General features: G+C 49.7%; 1 protein-coding gene across 1 annotated transcript in view; it reads right to left on the minus strand.

Moving 5' to 3' along the window:
* Nucleotides 1–371: 371 nt before the first annotated feature.
* LACTBL1 (lactamase beta like 1) overlaps nucleotides 372–18042 on the minus strand; it is a 28267-nt gene continuing 10596 nt past the window's right edge. The window contains exons 3-5 of the mRNA XM_025184961.3: nucleotides 16748–16995; nucleotides 11099–11204; nucleotides 372–4544 (exon numbers count right to left, since the gene is read on the minus strand). Of these exons, the coding sequence (XP_025040746.3) occupies nucleotides 3566–4544; nucleotides 11099–11204; nucleotides 16748–16995 (1333 nt within the window). The 3' untranslated portion in view covers nucleotides 372–3565. The remainder of the gene's footprint in view (nucleotides 4545–11098; nucleotides 11205–16747; nucleotides 16996–18042) is intronic.

The following is an 18042-nucleotide window of genomic DNA, read 5'->3' on the forward strand; positions in this document are numbered from 1 at the left end:
AAAGGCACAAAACCAGCCGCACTTCAGCTGCCACTCTGGCCACCAAGAAGTTACACGAGCAAATCCCTTTGACACGTCAGCTGTACCTGTGCCACAACCAGCACCGCTCCGCACACAGGCGAGAGGTGATGAAACCCAGTCTCGCCAACTCCAAACAGGTTCTTCTGATCCCACAGTCCCAGGTCACTGTATACCTCGGAACGTACCCAGAGAGCTCGCGGGGCCAGTCCTTTAGCTTCTGAAATCGGAAGGTTTATTAATATAAAGAAAGAAAGAGTTGAGAGCAGAATGGTTAGAGGAAGAACTCACACACTCTGCCTCCCGTTGGCCATGGCCAGCAGCTGGACATGAAGTAAGATGCGAGACAATCCCACTACACAGCACACAGCGCTAGAGGCATGGCCTGGCCCCATGCGGAAGCATCCCTGCCCACTGATTAATGCTGTAAGTCCAAGAAAAGTTGCCCGAGAGATTTAAAATATTAACTTTAAACAATCGTTTTGGTTATTTTATGCTTGTCCTGTTTATACCAAACTATTAAAATCGAGGGAGCCCATTTACCAGTGCCCGGAGGAAGTGTGCAAGTAACCCTCGTCACTGATTGGTGGGTTAATGAGAGGATCAAGCATTTGCATTGCAAGGTCTCGCCAGTGCAGATTATGCATATTGGAATCCGTGGGTAGTCAATCTTGTCACACAGCAACATCAGACTTTCCTTACTGTCGTGCCCAGGCACTGGGTAATGTTCCTATAACCAGTCTGTGAACCTCACTGTGCTCCAGGTAGAGTCTTGCCACAGCAGCCGTGTGCCTGCTCAGATTGGACTACGCTGTGCATGTTTTCCTCCTATTCCAGGTGTTACGTAAGGAGCAAAAGACACAGCTCAAAATCCCAAAGGCTGCATTTTGCAGGGAGTGCCCAGAGGAGCACTGCAGTCAGTTGTAGACACATCCAGTCTTACTCAAGCTGCAGCCACGTGGTCAAGGCACCAATGCTCACAGGATTTAAACAGGTTTAATATTGTTATTGCACAGTGTGAATATTTGAAGATGCTCAAGGTATGAGCCGTGATCACTTACACAGCAATGGGACCACGACTGTACTGCAGCAACAGCCGTGATCACCTACACACCAATGGGACCACGACTGTACTGCAGCAACAGCCGTGATCACCTACACACCAATGGGACCACGACTGTACTGCAGCAACAGCCGTGATCACCTACACACCAATGGGACCACGACTGTACTGCAGCAACAGCCGTGATCACCTACACACCAATGGGACCACGACTGTACTGCAGCAACAGCCGTGATCACCTACACACCAATGGGACCACGACTGTACTGCAGCAACAGCCGTGATCACCTACACACCAATGGGACCACGACTGTACTGCAGCAACAGCCGTGATCACCTACACACCAATGGGACCACGACTGTACTGCAGCAACAGCCGTGATCACCTACACACCAATGGGACCACGACTGTACTGCAGCAACAGCCGTGATCACCTACACACCAATGGGACCATGACTGTACTGCAGCAACAGCCGTGATCACCTACACACCAATGGGACCACGACTGTACTGCAGCACCAACTGTGATCCCAGGGACGGGATGAAGCAGAGGAGTCCTTACATCTTATCCTATGTTTAATGGGCAGCTTAGATGTAGGAGGATGGGGGTGGAGACGGGGTAAGTCACAGATTTCTAGGATCTGTTCACCTCCTTTTCCCCAGCGATCTTAAAGGAGGGGGACCAGAGGTCAGCTGAAGAGAGGCCGGGAAGACAAGAAGTCCACCTTCCAGCTCTGGCAGCTCCTGAGGGTGAGCAGCTGCAGAACCTTGCAATCGCTGCTGGCTGCCAACAAGGGCTTATGACCAGCTGGAGGAAATTAACCAGCCACAAGAGACCAGGCTGGCACAAGGAATGTGAGGGGGGTAACCCGTACAAGTGGTGGGGGGTGGGAGCTGGAGAGGCTGCCCTGCGCACAGGGGGAGGGGGTGAGAGTAGAAGCTGGTCCCCCTGCATGGTGGGGAGAGTGGGATCCTGCTTAATCAGTTAACTAGTTCAACCTCTGGTTGAACGGTTAACTGATTAGCCGGGATTTTCCATCCCTAGCTGGCACAAGAGAACATCTGCTGTCGGAAGTCATTGACCTGAAACGATTTTCTTAGCCTGCCCCCGCCCTGCACCACAGGCAGGGATTGAATATTCAGGGCTAGACAGCCCATGGCAAGTCTGAGCCAGCTCTCAGCAGTGAGGGTAACTAATCGCCCGGGTAACATCTACCCAGCCCCGGCTGCTGATTGCTTTGGACTCAGGCTCCAGTGATGCTGCCCTAAGCACCAGGTAGATGTTGGTGCAGCTGAAGGTCTCTGGGGCTGGAATCCTTCTCTGCTGACAGTTGCCTCCCTACACCCTTGCACTGAGGGGATGTTTTACCCCGGGGGGATGAAGCAAATAACCAGACGCGGCAACTTGTGTCATGTGATCTCCTGCCGAGGCCTCCAGGTGGGTACAAGCAAGGAGCAAAATGCCTGAGGAGCATTAGGAAGCTCCCAAAGGGGACCCTAATGGAAAGGGATCAGGTTTCAAGCTAGTGCCCTCCCGTGTGACGTCCATCTGCGCTAGCGCTAATGCTCCCCGACAGCAAGGAAGCTTTTCTCCACCACGCATGGAACATGTGGAAAGGTTGGAGCCCAGTCCTGATGCAGGGCCAGTTTCTGCGCATGAGGAACACCAGGGATCTGTACTCAGCCCTGAGCCACAACATAGGCCAACACGCAGTACTCACAGCTACCTCCCCACTGCGGGGCCCACGGCACAGCCAGACATCTACCCAGACATGGGGGAGAGAAGCAAGGCCCTGGAACCAACCGTCTGCTGGTGCCCTGCACCCTCCCATTCCTACACGCACTCAGAGCACATCTGCTTAGCTAGGCACTCAGACAGCTCCTGCCCCCCCAACTAATTCTCTTTGATCTTCTGGATCTAAGCCCTACAACTTCCTCAGTGAACGAGCAGCTGCAGCAGAACCCCCACCTGGCCCATAGGGAAACTGGCCTGCTCCCTGGTGCAAACTGCTTGCTCTATCCCTCTGAGCCACACAGGGGAGATGAACCCCCCTTAGATGGGACAAAGCAGGCAGGGTGCAGATTATGGCGAACCCCAGAGGAGAAGGCAGTTTGATCGGCAGGTCGCTGGGCTAGCTTGGATCCCAGAACAGACTCTGCTCTAAAGCACAGGAGATTCCCGTGGCCCACTGAAGCCAGCCAGGCTTTGTGATGGTGGGCAGCTGTAGCACTGAAAGATTTAAGTGGTGACCTGTGTATCCAACATCACCAGCAGGGAGTTTCTACAGGCTCCCGCAGCAGCCAGCCCAGCCCCCCATGGCTCAAGGGTCATTTCAGAAGAGAGAGCTTTGGTTGGAGGAAGCAGTCAGTTTGCTGATGTCTTTCCCTTTCAAGATGCATCCCCAAAGGCTTGGGGACCAAAGAGTCAGGGGTACACAGAACAGAAACAACTTCCGCCCTTGGTCCCACAGGAGCAGGGGCACTTAGCTGTAGAACACGGGCTTGTTGTGTATGCGCACCACGTTGTATGTGTTTAGTCCCGGGGCATCAAAGCCGGGAGACAAACCCTTGCGATCAAAAGGATAGAAATTAAAGAGCTGCCCATCCTGGGTCTCCAGGGAGACGGAGGCAGAGCCCAGCTGTAGAATGCAGGGGAACTCCTTGTCAAAAACCACCTGGAAGACTCGGTCTTCCAAATGATGGAGCATGATTGTCCGGTAGTTTTCAGGGATCAGCTCTTCAATATGGGGTCCAAACTGTTGCATGAGCAGAACCCCAGTGGGCCCAACTTTAATCTCATAGAAGGTCAGGTTGGCATAAGTATAATAGCCAACATAAGGGGTGGGATTTGGGGGAGGGTTCAGGCTCTTCCCTGACTCCCGGAACGCAGTCTCCATGGCTGGAATAAGGTACTCATACGTCTGAGTCACAATATCTCCCCCTTGGGGCCTAGGCCCTGCCATTAGCACTATGAAGCTTAAGCGGAGCTTGGGGACAAGGGAAAAGGTGGCTGAGTAGCCGTCAAGATCACCATCCTTCCTGATAATATCGTAGCCCAGCTGCTCGTTGATCTCCCAGGGCGTGCCAGTCTTGTTGGCAAAGTATTCACTGGAGCACTTCAGAAGAGGTGTCAGCATCGTCTTCACGGTGTCAGGCTCCAGCAGGCGCCGGTGGTAGGTGCCTAGGAAGACCATTGCCAGTTTAGCAAGGTCAGCAGCGGTGGAGTACATCTGGCCAGAGGGCCTGTACCAGCCCAAGTCATAAAGAGGGGCAGGTTGCCCACTGCTATAGAACCCGATGGCCATTTGGGAACGGATTGGCGGTGTGATATCAAAGCCAGTGTCCTCCATGCCCAAGCGATCCAGGATGTTTTCAGAGACCCAGCGCTGGTACTCCCCTTCAGCTGCATGAGCAGCCAACACATGGGCCATGAGGGAGAAGGCCAAATTACTGTAATGGCACCTAAAATGAGAAAGAAAAAGGCATCTCAGTGTCACCTGCAGCAAAGGGTGACGACTGCGACACTGGCAAATCAGGTGCCCACTTATGCCAAGGAACCAGGCCTCTTTGAACTCGTACAAATGCAGATCTGGAAACTAGTCTAACCTCGCCTGACTGTCAGCATCACCTCCATGGACACTAGATGTGAAGCTGATAAGAAGGTTTTTAGTGTTTTACACAATGCTATAGGTATTGTTCTGGGACCCCATCATAAGGCTTCTGTAGTACTTTGGGAGTTCACATTTGCACCAGGTTCGTGAAATCTAATTCCAGAACCTACACCCAGATTGGGGTGTGTCATAACCATGAGGGCTGGCTAGCACCTGGGGACTAAGGGGTTAACTATGTCTACTGTCCCTAGCCAGGTATCTGTAGCCAATAGTAATGCAGGTAGCGATTTCAAACTGGAACAAAGGAATTTTTATCTTTTCCCTCCTTTGTCTGAATCAGTGAGGTTTCCTCCAAGGAATGGGGAGATGGGAAGTCGTGACTCTCTCCAAGAAAAGTCTTTTCACAATATGTAAGTAGGGCAAAGTTTAATTAGCCCGTCGGGTTTTATTGGTTTATTAGCCAATTAGCCCATCATAAGATGAGATTTTCAGGTCTCTCCTCCACGTCGGTCTTCTCTCCTGAGCCTCCGGTCTCTCACTCCGTGTCTCTCTCTCCTCTTTCTACAACCTTCCCCTCTCTCTCTCTCAGCTCTCCCCCGCCCCCTGCCGAGAGGCAGAGACTCTGTCTCTCTCTTTCTCTTCTCCTCCCCCTCCTGCCTCTCACTCGGGGGATGGCGGAGCCCAAACGGTCACTTGTGCCACTTGGTCCCATGCGGCGGCCTGGGTGAGTGGTGCAGAAGTCAGCTGAGCACCATGGCGGGAGGCAGTGACGTTCACGGCCAGGGGGCGGGGCCTGGAGCCGCTGGAGCCGCTGTCACGCTGCACGTCACCGCCTCGCCCCCCTTCGCCTCCTGCTGTGGCGCTCGGCTGCCTTCTGCACCGCTCAGCCGGGCTGCCGTGGGGGAGCAAGCGGCCGTTTGGGCCCCGGAATCCCCATGCAGCACAGGCCGTCCAGAGGGAACAGCCAGCATTTCAGCGTTACAGACTCTCAGACACAGGGCTACTATATATATGATGGTTTGGGAATGTGGAAATGATGTCTGTGCTATTCAAAGTGGTTTTTCTCTCTTTTGTAACTAAGTTTTGAGCCCTTGGGGGGGACCCCCGTGAGTCTATTAATTTCATCTAGTCGCTGTGCTTGCAACTATGGCTTTGTTTTGATAATAAAAGGGTTTTTTCTTCTAATTAACCTGGTATTGGATCATTTTGGTGTCCTAGGTTTACCTGTAAGGTCTGGCCATCTGGCTGATAAGGAGACAGCCACCACAAACTGCAGCTTGTTTTTGTCTTGAGCTTGAGATACCGCTGAGGTTTTAGGAAGGAGGTTTCCCAAGTGGTCTGTTCCCTGGTTTTCTTGGAATACCTGGGTGGTGGCAGTGGATATTCCCCAGGTTGTAGGATTTGGGGGGGAAGTTTTTGTCCCAAAGCCTGCAGAGAGCAGGTTTTGGGGTGCTTCTGCAGGCCCCCACTTCTGCATTGTTGTGCCAGAGTGGAACAGTCGTGACATGTCTGCCCTGAGACAGGCACTCAGAGCCCAGGCTCATTCCAAAGGCCCAATGGCAGAAAGCAAGGAGAACAGAGGTTTTGCCATTTGGAATTACTGGGAATGTTGAAGGGAGGATTCCTGCAGCACCATTAATTTAGCATCAGTGATTCAAATAATCACAGAGTCCCAGGCCAAAAGGAATCCTAGAATCCTAGGGTACGTCTAGACTACATGGCTCTGTCGACGGAGCCATGTAGATTTGTTGTTTTGGAAAAGGGAAATGAAGCCGCGATTTAAATGATCGCGGCTTCATTTACATTTACATGGCTGCCGCGCTGAGCTGACAAACAGCTGATCAGTGCGCTAGTCTGGACGTTCCCCCTGTCGACATCAAAGCCCTTTGTCGGCAGCCCCGGTAAACCTCATCCCACGAGGAATAATGGGGCTGCCGACAAAGGGCTTTGATGTCGACAGGGGAGCGTCCAGACTAGCGCACGAGCCGACAAACAGCTGATCAGCTGTTTGTCGGCTCAGCGCGGCAGCCATGTAAATGTAAATGAAGCCGCGATCATTTAAATTGCGGCTTCATTTTCTTTTGCCTACAACCCTAATCTACATGGCTCTGCCGACAGAGGCATGTAGTCTAGACACAGCCCTAGAATCCCAGAGCTGGAAAAGACCTCAGCGAGTCCAGCCTTTTGCCCAAAGCAGGACCAACCCCAACTCAATTATCCAGGCCAGGGCTGTGTCAAGCCGGGATTTAAACACCGGCAGGGAGAGAGATTCCAACCCTCTCCCTAGGGAACCCCGCCCAGTGCTCCACCACCCTCCTAGGGAAAGAGTTTTGCCTAATATCCAACCTACACCTCCCCCATTCAAATGTGAGCCCATTGCTCCGTGTTCTGCCATCCGTCACTACTGAGAACAGCCTCTCTCCAGCCTCTTTGGAACCTCCCTTCAGGAAGTTGAAGGCTGCTCTCAAATCCCCCCTCACTCTTCGCTTCTGCAAACTAAACAGACCCAACTCCCTTATCCGCTCCTCGTAGGTCATGTGCTCCAGCCCCCTCATCATTTTGGTCGCCCTCCGCTGGACCCTCTCCAATGTGTCCACATCCTTTCTTTAGTGGGGGGCCCAGAACTAGACACAATACTCCAGATGTGATCTATTGTGATCATCTAATCCGGCCTCCTGTATAACACAAGCCAGATAACTCACCCCCCGCCCCCCGTCCAAATTCCTAGAGCATGTCTTTTAGAAAAATATATCTTGATATGGGACCAGTAGATCTAACAGCCCATATTCAGCAATAGAGACTGGAAATTCTACATTCAGAAACAGCCAAGAGATATCTCTGCAAGAACAGTTAATTCTGCTCTCCCTACCTTGCTGTTTTTAATTGTTCATGGGACAGTGATTGAAGTTTTCTGAATTTCCTTTCTCTTCACTGTTTTTTTTTTTTAAAGGAAGAATAGGGCTGCAGGCCTGGAGATGCAGAAGTGCACCATGCTTCTCAGAAACAGGCCACAAAAGTCTCAGCTAAGCTGCTTTGCAGACTTAACCTGGCACAAGCATTTAACCCACACTAAGGTGGCAAAAGCACTTCAATTACTTTGAGTCTGCAAGGCAGCATCATAGGAGTGGTAAGTCCTTAGGGAAACATAAGTGTTTGAGACCTGTAAGTCCATAAGCTCTGAGCCTTAAGCTTGAATACTGTCCATGCACATACAAGGGACAAGTTCACACTTTGGAGCCAAGCCCACGGGCTTTGTCTCTACAGGAGCTTTTTCAACCAGTCACAAAGTCATTCATAATCATCAGTTTTATTTCCATGATGGGGCAGGGCCAGAGCTCCCTGTGGCCACACCACCTAGACCAAGCTCAGCCATTTTGAGCTAGCTGAGAAAAAAGCACGATGATCATTCTAAGCAGCAGGGAAAAGATGCTTAGTCTCTCCCTAGATTTGTATCACAAAAGTGACCGAAAATATTGGGTTTGAAGTTCCCAGACAGCGGCCACTGCACCAGAGGTGCCAAGACGGGGAATGTCGCTGGGAAAAGACCACGTGTCCGAATGGCATGGGCGTCTGCGAACAAGGGGAAGGATCCAAATCATTTTGACACCTCGGGTACCACGGTGCTCAGAGACCAGCAAGTGACCCCGGAGCCTTAAGAGGATGAAACAGACAGATCTGCGGGGAGCCCTGCATATCCACAGATATCTGCTTCGTATCCACAGGCCATTCACAGGCAGTGGAGCAGATGCAGATACCTGTGCAGGTGGAGGGGATTCTGGGAAAGCCCCCTGCTGCTGGAGGGAAGGGGCAAACAGGGTCCCCTTGCTCACTCAAAACCCCCCCTCCTTGCACAAGGGGTCCCCCAGCTAGTGAGCACTGACCTGCAGGAGCCCTGGCCCCTGTACAGATACATTCCAGATGCACCGCCCTCCCCCCACCGCTGTCCTGGCGCTGTGGCTATTGGAAGCATGCATGGGAGAGGTGGCTGGTTTCTGGGAGAGGAGCAGGGTATGTCTAGACTGCATCCCTCTGTCGGCAGAGGGATGCAGATTAAGCAGCTCCACATTGCAAATGAGGCAGGGATTTAAATATCCCGTGCCTAATTTGCATAAGAATGGCCACCGTGTTTTGCCGACTCAGTACCTGTCCTTGCAGGAGGCATAAGGGATCTGTCGCAAAAGGCTTTCTTTCTCAACAGATTCCCCTCTGGACTGTCGCTTTTTGCCGACAAAGTGCTGAGTTGGCAAAACACGACGGCCATTTTATGCTAATTTAAATCCCTGCCTCATTTGCAATGTTGACCTGCCTAATCTGCATCATACTGCCAACAGCGGGCTGCAGTCTAGACACACCCCAAGAGAGGAGGGCCCAGGGCTGCGCTCTTGGAGCTTGAGCTGTAGGAGAAATGAGGCGGCAGCCTGGGCACGGGTCAGTTCCTGGACATCAGGGCCCACCCTCTGCCATGAGGACTGGAGAGGGCAGGGTCTTGATGCTCTAACCCTTTGCTCTGCTGTGACAAGGCAGAAGCTGCTGCAGAGGGGACCATCACCCATGAGCCCCCAGCAACACATGATCCATTCCCTTCCCCACCACGAGACACTCACCCTGCCCCTGAGCTGCCTCCTACCCCCAGTTCTGTTCTGCCTGCCTCTTCCCTGCAGGACCCTGTCCCCTTGCTCCTCCGTGTTCCTTCCCCCTGCCCTCCAATGGCTTGCGCTGAGAGTGCAGACGTGGATGCAGATGGCGGATCAGATGAGCAGTTGAGCTTGGTGGATGGGGATCAGATGCAAATCCACATTTTTGTATCTGTGCAGGACTCTACTCGTGTTCTCTGCATGGCCAGGATTTCCCTCAACATTTCCTGAACCAATCCCACAACTTCAGGTGCACTGAGGCCATTCAGAGAAAGGTGTCCATCCTGTATGTGACTAATCCACGGAATGGAGAGTCCACCATGTTCCTAGGTGAGTTGTTCAGAGGGTTAATTATCCTGACTACAAAATATGCAATGTTTGAGTTTGAATGTGGCTACTGTCCCGTGTCCAGCCTCTGGATTCTGTTCTGTCTTCTAGACTGATTCTGTTCTGCATTTGTCTCTATTATCTAGCAACTTCAATTTGGCATTTTTTAACTGCAAAATGCCTGACTTTCAAAATGGGCTCGTAACAGTAATATAGATATTACTGCCATGTGCTCATTGCATAGAATTTCTTTATCTGACAACTGGATTTTTTTCTGGATTGCATCACCAAGACCTCGGCCTGTGCCTTCTGAACTGCAGGTGCAAATTCTGTCCTCTGCACCAGACACAGATCAGCCCTGGGACATGGGTTAATGTAGGAGAATGGCCTTGCCTCCCTGCTGTCTGGGCTACCACTATTTGAAAATGCTGACTTTCAAACTGTTCCACTTTGTCTTCTTGCTCTGTATCCAATGGTACAAATTGGAGGATTGGGCCACAAGAAATCTGATGAGGTTCAACAAAGACAAGGGCAGAGTCCTGCATTTGGGATGGAAGAATCCCAAGCATAGTTACAGGCTGGGGACCGACTGGCCAAGCAGCAGTTCTGCAGAAAAGGACCTGGGGGTTACAGTGCATGAGAAGCTGGAGATGAGTCAACAGTGTGCCCTTGTAGCCAAGAAGGCGAATGGCATATTAGGTTGCATTAAGAGGAGCATTGCCAGCAGATCCAGAGATGTCCTTATTCCCCTTTATTCGGGTCTGGTGAGGCCACATCTGGAGTATTGTTTCCAATTTTAGCCCTGCCATTACAGAAAGGATGTGGACGTATTGGAGAGGGTCCAGTGGAGGGCAATGAAAATGCTGAGGGGGCTGAAGCGCATGACCTATGGGGAGAGGCTGAGGGATTGGGGCTCGTTCAGTCTGCAGAAGAGAAGAGTGAGGGGGGATTTGAGAGCAGCCTTCAACTTCCTGAAGGGGGGTTCCAAAGAGGCTGGAAAGAGGTTGTTCACGGTGGTGGCAGAACAAGGAGCAATGGTCTCAAGTTACAGTGAGGGGGGGGGGGCTCTAGGTTGGATATTTGGCAAAACTATTTCTCTAGGAGGGTGGTGAAGCACTGGGACGGGTTCCCTAGGAAGGGGTGGCATCTCCATCCCTAGAGGTTTTTAAGTCCTGTCTGGACAAAGCCCTGGCTGGGTTGATTTCCTTGGCGATGGCCCTGCTTTGGGCAGGGGCCTGGACGTGATGATTCCTGAGGGCTCTTCCAAGCTTATGACGCAATGATTTTCCATGAGTGAATGGCATGTTCCAGGGAACGAGATTTGCGGGGGCTTGTACTGTAGCAGATAGAGCTGCCTGCATCACTCACAGCTCTGGTTCTGAGTCTAGCAGGTAAGCATTGCTAGTCACCAGATACTTGCTGAGAGAAGGTAAATACTCCTGACCTGGTTCCTGGGTCAGCTACCAGAACATCATCCTTCAGGAGCGCAAGGGCATCTTGTGTGCTCCCTCTCCACAGCAGGCTGGTGGACCGCAGTCTCCTGGGAAGCCCTATGCAATGGGAACAAAAGGGCTTCAAACAGCAAGAGGCAAACACTGATTTTTGTTAGGATAACAAGAGTCGCCCATTGATTCTGGTCAATAATGATCCAAAACGGGAGATTCAAAGGCAGAGGAGAACAGCCATGATTAATTACAGCATCTACCAAAGACACAGCCAATGTGCTACTACTCATCGACTTTCAGATCAAAAACTACCATTATGACCATCTTGTCTGACCTGCGTGATTCAGGCCACAGAAGCTCATCTCCTCACTCCTGTGCCTGACCCTCAGTCTCTGGCTGAGTTACTGAAGTCCTCAAATAATGGCTTAAAGAAAACTCACCACTTACACTAGTTTAACTTGCAAGTGACCCATGCCTCATGCTGCAGAGGAAGGCAATCCTTCCCCCGGAATCTCTGCCAGCCTGGTCCAAGGAGAAACATCCAGACTACGTCTAGACTACCTCCCTTATTTCATAGAGGGATAAGGGATCTTTCGGAAAAGGCTTTATTTTCCGCAAGATCAGCATCTAGACTGGCGCTTTTTTCCGACAGACCTCCTTGCCGAAAAAAGCGGCAGAAGTTTTTATGCTAATGAAGCGGGGAAGATTTAAATCCCCGCTTCATTAGCAATTGCGATACGTCTAATTTACATCCCTTTTACGAAAAAGGGATGTAGTCTAGACGTAGCCCTGCTGTACAGAACTATCCTGGGGACAAGTGAATCAGCCAGGGTAATAAGGTAAGAACTGTCCTATACTTTTGGGTCAAACTTGTTCTACTTCCTTTCGGTAATATGTCTTGAAGTTGCCAATGCCTGCAACTCTGAGGCTATGTCTACACTGCAGGCTTCTTGTGCAAGAAGCTTTTCGCAGAAGAGATCTTCCGCAAAAACTTCTTGCACAAGAGCGTGTCCACACTACAAAAGCGCATCACAAAAGCAATGTGGTTTTGTGCAAGAGAGCGAAAAGACTGCATGGATGCTCTCTCAAAAGAAAGGTCTGATTTCCATTCACAGACTAGCCACCAGAGCACCTGTGCTTCTTTCAATTGGCTCTTTTTGCACAACACTCCCCTCTTGCCTGTAGACAGACACTCATAGACAGAGGAATACCTACACCGCAAAAACCCCTCTGTTCTTTTTATTTACTATAAATTTACTTGCGCAAAAACGTGCTTGAAGAGTGTACACTCCATGGGTTTTTGCACAAAACTGCTGGGCTGTATCTACATTGGCACCCTTTTCCGGAAAAGGGATGCTAATGAGACAAGTCGGAATTGCAAATGCCACGGGGGATTTAAATACCCCCCGCGGCATTTGCATGAACATGGCTGCCGCTTTTTTCTGGCTTGGGGCTTTGCCGGAGAAAAGCGTTAGTCTAGACAGGATCTTTCAGAAAAGAAAGCCTTTTCCAGAAGATCCCTTATTCCTGATTTTAAGAGGAATAAGGGATCTTCCGGAAAAGGCTTTATTTTCCAAAAGATCCCGTCCAGACTGGTGCTTTTCTCTGGCAAAGCCTCGAGCTGGAAAAAAGCGGCAGCCATGTTCATGCAAATGCCGACTTGTCTCATTAGCATCCCTTTTCCGGAAAAGGGTGCCAATGTAGACACAGCCCTGTAGTGTAGACGTAGTCTGAGAGACAGGATTCTACCCCATCTAGGTAGGGCTTGGGGGGAGAAGCAGATTCCATGGGGGTAGGTGGGGACCTGTGCAGTGAGGTGGGGATAGAAAGGAGTTTGTTTGGGGTGTCTTAAGTTGCTTCCATCTGGACTGCAGGCATCAAGAGTCAGACCCTCTCTGTCTCTGCACAGCTAGGGCAGGCTGTATGGGGTGCTAACAAAATTTCAGGTGTCTTAAAAGCTTTTAGGCTACTTTTAATACTGGAGCAAAAGACCTAGCTGATGACATTTGCATGATTACATTTCAAACAAAGTTTACACATGTGTTATTGGCTTAAGGTAAGAAAGAAAAGGATTCTTTTTAGTATTGTAGACATCTGCAAACCGATCTCAATGATTTTTTAAAATCCTGTGTTACTAGTTGGTAAATTGTTAACACTGGAAGAACTTTACTGTGGATCCTGTCAAATTTGTTTGACATTTCAATTGGAGTTGGATTCCTGATAAGTTCTCTGGAGCTTCCACTATTTGAGTTAGTGACACACACAAAGTGCCCCATTTTGGTGTGTTTACTAGTTTGAGTTGTTAGAAAGGATGATAATACATGTACTTCAAGGGGGCTGTGTCTAGACTGTCAAGTTTTTCCGCAAAATCATCTGCTTTTGCGGAAAAACTTGCCAGCTGTCTACAGTGGCCACCTGAATTTCTGCAAAAGCACTGACGATCTCATGTAAGATTGTCAGAGCTTTTGCGGAAATACTATGCTGCTCCCGTTCGGGCAAAAGTCTTTTTCCGAAAAACTTTTGCGCAAAAGGGCCAGTGTAGACAGCAGAGATTTATTTTCTGCAAAAAATCCCCAATCGCGAAAATGGCGATCGGGGCTTTTTGGCGGAAAAGCGCGTCTAGATTGGCCACGGACGCTTTTCCACAAAAAGTGCTTTTGCGGAAAAGTGTCTGTGCCAATCTAGACGCACCTTTCCGAAAATGCTTTTAATGGAAAACTTTTCCGTTAAAAGCATTTCCAGAAAATCATGCCAGTGTAGACGTAGCCGCGTAGTGTTAATTTTCCTTATTTGATTTCATACTAAATAAACATCTTAAGCATTGTTCCTTGTTAATTATACCTTGTTACAATATGTTGCCTTTTATACCTATGGAAGTATGGACTATTTAAAATAGATATTTGTATCTAGCTTTTGTTAGTACCGGGACACTGCACATCCACTCACAACCTCAGTATTGGTGGTGCACATAAGCAATTTCAGCACCCAAAAGAAAACTCAACCCTCCTAGGGATGGAGAATGTTAGAGGGACACTGGTCACAGCCAGTCAAGAATCACTCTCAGTTGATCACTCAAATGTTCTGGTCAAGCCAAGTTCCCAGCAGATCAGGAGTGTTATGGGCGGGGCCTTTTGCAAGGCAGCATGCCACTGGGCTTCTCCCCTCACCCAAATGAGCTGCTGGTGGTGGCTGCGGTCGGAGGCCTGCATACGATTCTGAAGGCCTGGGCTGAGACCCACGACCTCTTGTACAGCCAGGGAGCTGCTGCTGGAATAGCTGACTTGAGAAGTGAAGTGTTTTCTATTCCTGTGCGACTTACTGGCCTTCAGAGAGACACTGAACGCTCTCGTCTTGCGAGTCAGCACCACAGACTTCAAACTCAGCTCCGCTGCAGGCTCTGGCACTGATACACTGATTGGAAGGTTCATTGCAAGGTTCTGAAATCTCCAAATCGGGGAGTGAATGAGCATAACCGAAAACCCAAGGTCACTGCCTTACACAACATAACTAGTCGATTGACATGACAAGTGGAGTGTGAATTGTTTAAAACAGCATCTCATAGTACAATTCAAGTCCAAGTACATTTCAATATCATAAAATCTTAGCAACGTAGCACTTCCCTCCCAGCCCGTCTCTGCTCAGAGGGGTGAGTGGCTTTTACAGCATGCAACTCAGGCATGTAGGCTGGAGAGGCTGCATCGTCTATTACTGTTTTTGCTGTAAAAAGCTTCCCCTAAGACAGGCCTGGGCAAAATACAGCCCGCGGGCTGCATGCGGCCTGCCCAGCCCCCAGACCCAGCTCGTGGAGGCAGTGGGGAGCCCCAGGCAGGCTCCCCAGCTTGCCCCGCAGCCCCACGCACCGTGCAGAAAAGCGGATGCAGGGCTCTGCTTCTGTTTTGAAACTGGAGGGGAGTGGGGAAGTTTTAGGAGCCGTCCCACCCCCCGTACATTCCCATTGGCTGGTTTCTAGCAGGGGGGATTTGAGAGCAGCCTTCAACTTCCTGAAGGAAGGTTCCAGAGAGGCTGGAGAGAGGCTGTTCTCAGTAGTGACGAATGGCAGAACAAGGAGCAGTGGGCTCAAGTTGTGGTGGGAGAGGTCCAGGTTGGATATTAGGGAAAACTATTTCACTAGGAGGATGGTGAAGCACTGCAATGGGTTACCTAGGGAAGCAGTGGAGTCTCCGTCCCAAGAGGTGTTTAAGTCCTGGCTTGACAAAGCCCTGGCTGGGTTGATTTATTTGGGATTGGTCCTGCCTTGGGCAGGGGGCTGGACTTGATGCCTTCTAAGGTCTCTTCCAGCTTTATGATTCTATGCCAAGTTTGCCTGCTTCAAAAAGGTCTCCAAATAGGGATGCCAACCGATTCCGAGCTTCGAGTGGAATCTACATGCTTCTAAGGGAGTGTCAAGGCATGCTTAGAGTGGGCATTAATAGCCGAACCTTGTGAGGGATTTCCACATTCTAGCAGGCCCTGCCATCTATAGCTACTTTACTATCAAACTGACTCATTTGTAGGAGAACAGCAGAGTAGGAGCCATCTCAAGTTGACAAACACCATGCTAGTGAGCGCTCGGAATCCCAGAGCAGGAGGCTGCACTGCTATATTTTGAGTATAAAAGCTATAGCCTTTCAAACCAACAACATGCAGCAATTCTCTGCCTCCCCACTTCACTCCTCAGACAGCCTAGCAGCGCCTTAAAGACTAAGAACACTTTAAGGTGCTGCTGGACTATTTGTTGTTTTTTAAGTTTTTCCAGTTACAGACCAACTCGGGTACCCTTTGAATCCTCAGACAGAGAGAGCACTCAGGACTGAGGGGAAACATTGTGAGAAGCTCCCTTGCATTTAATCCCTGATTTTAATGCAGGTGCCTGAATTGCAAAGCAAAGTTACTCTGCTAGGAAGCAGTAGCTCAAACTGGCTTGGCCAGGGGAAGACCTGCTCATTGTGGCTTCTACCAGCTCAGTCAGTGGGATGCATATCCCAGACAACAGACCAACTCAGTGCACCTCCTAGTCTACACTGCACCATTATTTCGAGAGAACTAGCATTATTTTCAAATAAGCATGAGAAGGTCGACACAGCCATTCCGTTATTTTCAAATAATTTCATAATAACAGACGGCTTATTCCAAAATCTGTAACCCTCATTCTACGAGGAATACGCCTATCCCGAAATAGCCATGTCACAATAAGGTGTGTGTAAATGCTCCACTGCTGCTATTTCAAAATAGCCCCTCCCCAGGCCCATTCTAAGTTATTCCTCCCCAGTGCCTCCTGGAGCTCTAAATTGAGATAGCACATCTACAGTAGGGAAGACTGCCTTGGACTCATTTTGAGGCTTCCCTGCGGTATAGACGTGCTATTTTGGAATAAGCTATTTTGGAATAACTCTTCTGGAACAGCTTATTTCAAAATTAGTGTGCAGTGCAGACATACCCCTAATAGCTGGTGTGGAGAGAGGCTTTCCTTTGATTTGCCTGTTGGAGCTGCTAGAGGATCCTGGTTCACACCAGGAGGGGACTGTTGCCCTGTCTGACAAATGCACAGGTAGAGATTTTTGCATTGCTGTGACCTGCTCTCTGGCTAGAGGGAGTGGAGTTATTTTAACAGGTGAGGGTTGAAGACTCGAGGAGGGGGGTTCTCTCACCTGAGAGCTGGCTAGCCATCCTGCGCAGTGTAACCAGAGATGGCTTGAGGGGCAGCGACCCCTTCTCCAGGAAGATAAGCCCATCAGCTGTGTATCTTTGCTCAGATTCCTTGAATCGCCCCAGAGGATTTTTAATAACGAAGCTCTGGGCATAGCGTTCCAAAGGGTCGTCCAGAGATGTCACCTTCCCTTCTTCCCACAGTCTGTAAAGCATGATGGTCGGGAAGATCTTGGAGATGCTGGCAATCCTGTCACGGGACAAATAGTTACATGGCTTCACCACCAGCTTCTGGTCTAGCATGAACTAGGCCATGGGCCAAGCTCTCCCTGAACTGGTCAGCTGTTCTAATCATAGCCAAACAGGGAAAGCATTGCAGGGGTGCTCAGCGTCTCATTGCTCAGGCTGCTGATTATATGTCACTTCATTAAATGTAAAACATACATTAATGCAACCGAAAGGGACCAAACGTCGGAAGAATGAAAGTTAAGCCTGAACTTTTATAACTCTGGCCCAGTTGCCCATGTGCATTAGAGTAAAACCTTCACTCATGAACTCACATAGCAATAATACAGGAGAGTACAGGGTTTTCTACAACCCCTGAGGCACTTGTGTATATTTAAGAACAAAAGAACATAAGAGCGGCCAGACTGGGTCAGACCAACGGTCCATCCAGCCCAGTGTCCTGTCTGCCGACAGTGGCCAATGTCAGATGCCCCAGAGGGAGGAAATACAACAGGAAATCCTCACATGATCCGTCTCCCTGACACCCACTTCCAGACAAACAGAGGCTACGGACACTATCCCTACCCATCCTGGCTAATAGCCATTAAGGGACCTAGCCCCCAGGAATCTATCTAGATCTTTTTTTAAACCCTGTTAAAGTTCTAGCCTTCACCACATCCTCTGGCAAGGAGTTCCACAGGTTGACTATGTGCTGAGTGAAGAAAAACTTCCTTTTATTTGTTTTAAACCTGCTGCCTATTAATTACATTTGGTGACCCCTAGTTCTTATATTGCGGGAATAACTTTTCCTTATTCACTTTTTCCACACCAGTCATGATTTTATAGACCTCTATCACAGACCCCCTTAGTCGCCTCTTTTCTAAGCTGAAAAGTTAAAGTCTTTTTAATCTCTCTTCATATGGGACCCATTCTAAACCCCTAATCATTTTTGTTGACCTTCTCTGAACCTTTTCCAATGCCAATATATCTTTTATGAGATGAGGCAACCACATCAGTACGCAGTATTCAAGATGTGGGTACCATTGTTTTATACAGAGGAAATAAGATATTT

This window comes from Pelodiscus sinensis, chromosome 24 (genome assembly GCF_052426305.1).
Source record: "Pelodiscus sinensis isolate ZL-2025 chromosome 24, ASM5242630v1, whole genome shotgun sequence".
Classification (NCBI taxonomy): domain Eukaryota; kingdom Metazoa; phylum Chordata; order Testudines; family Trionychidae; genus Pelodiscus; species Pelodiscus sinensis.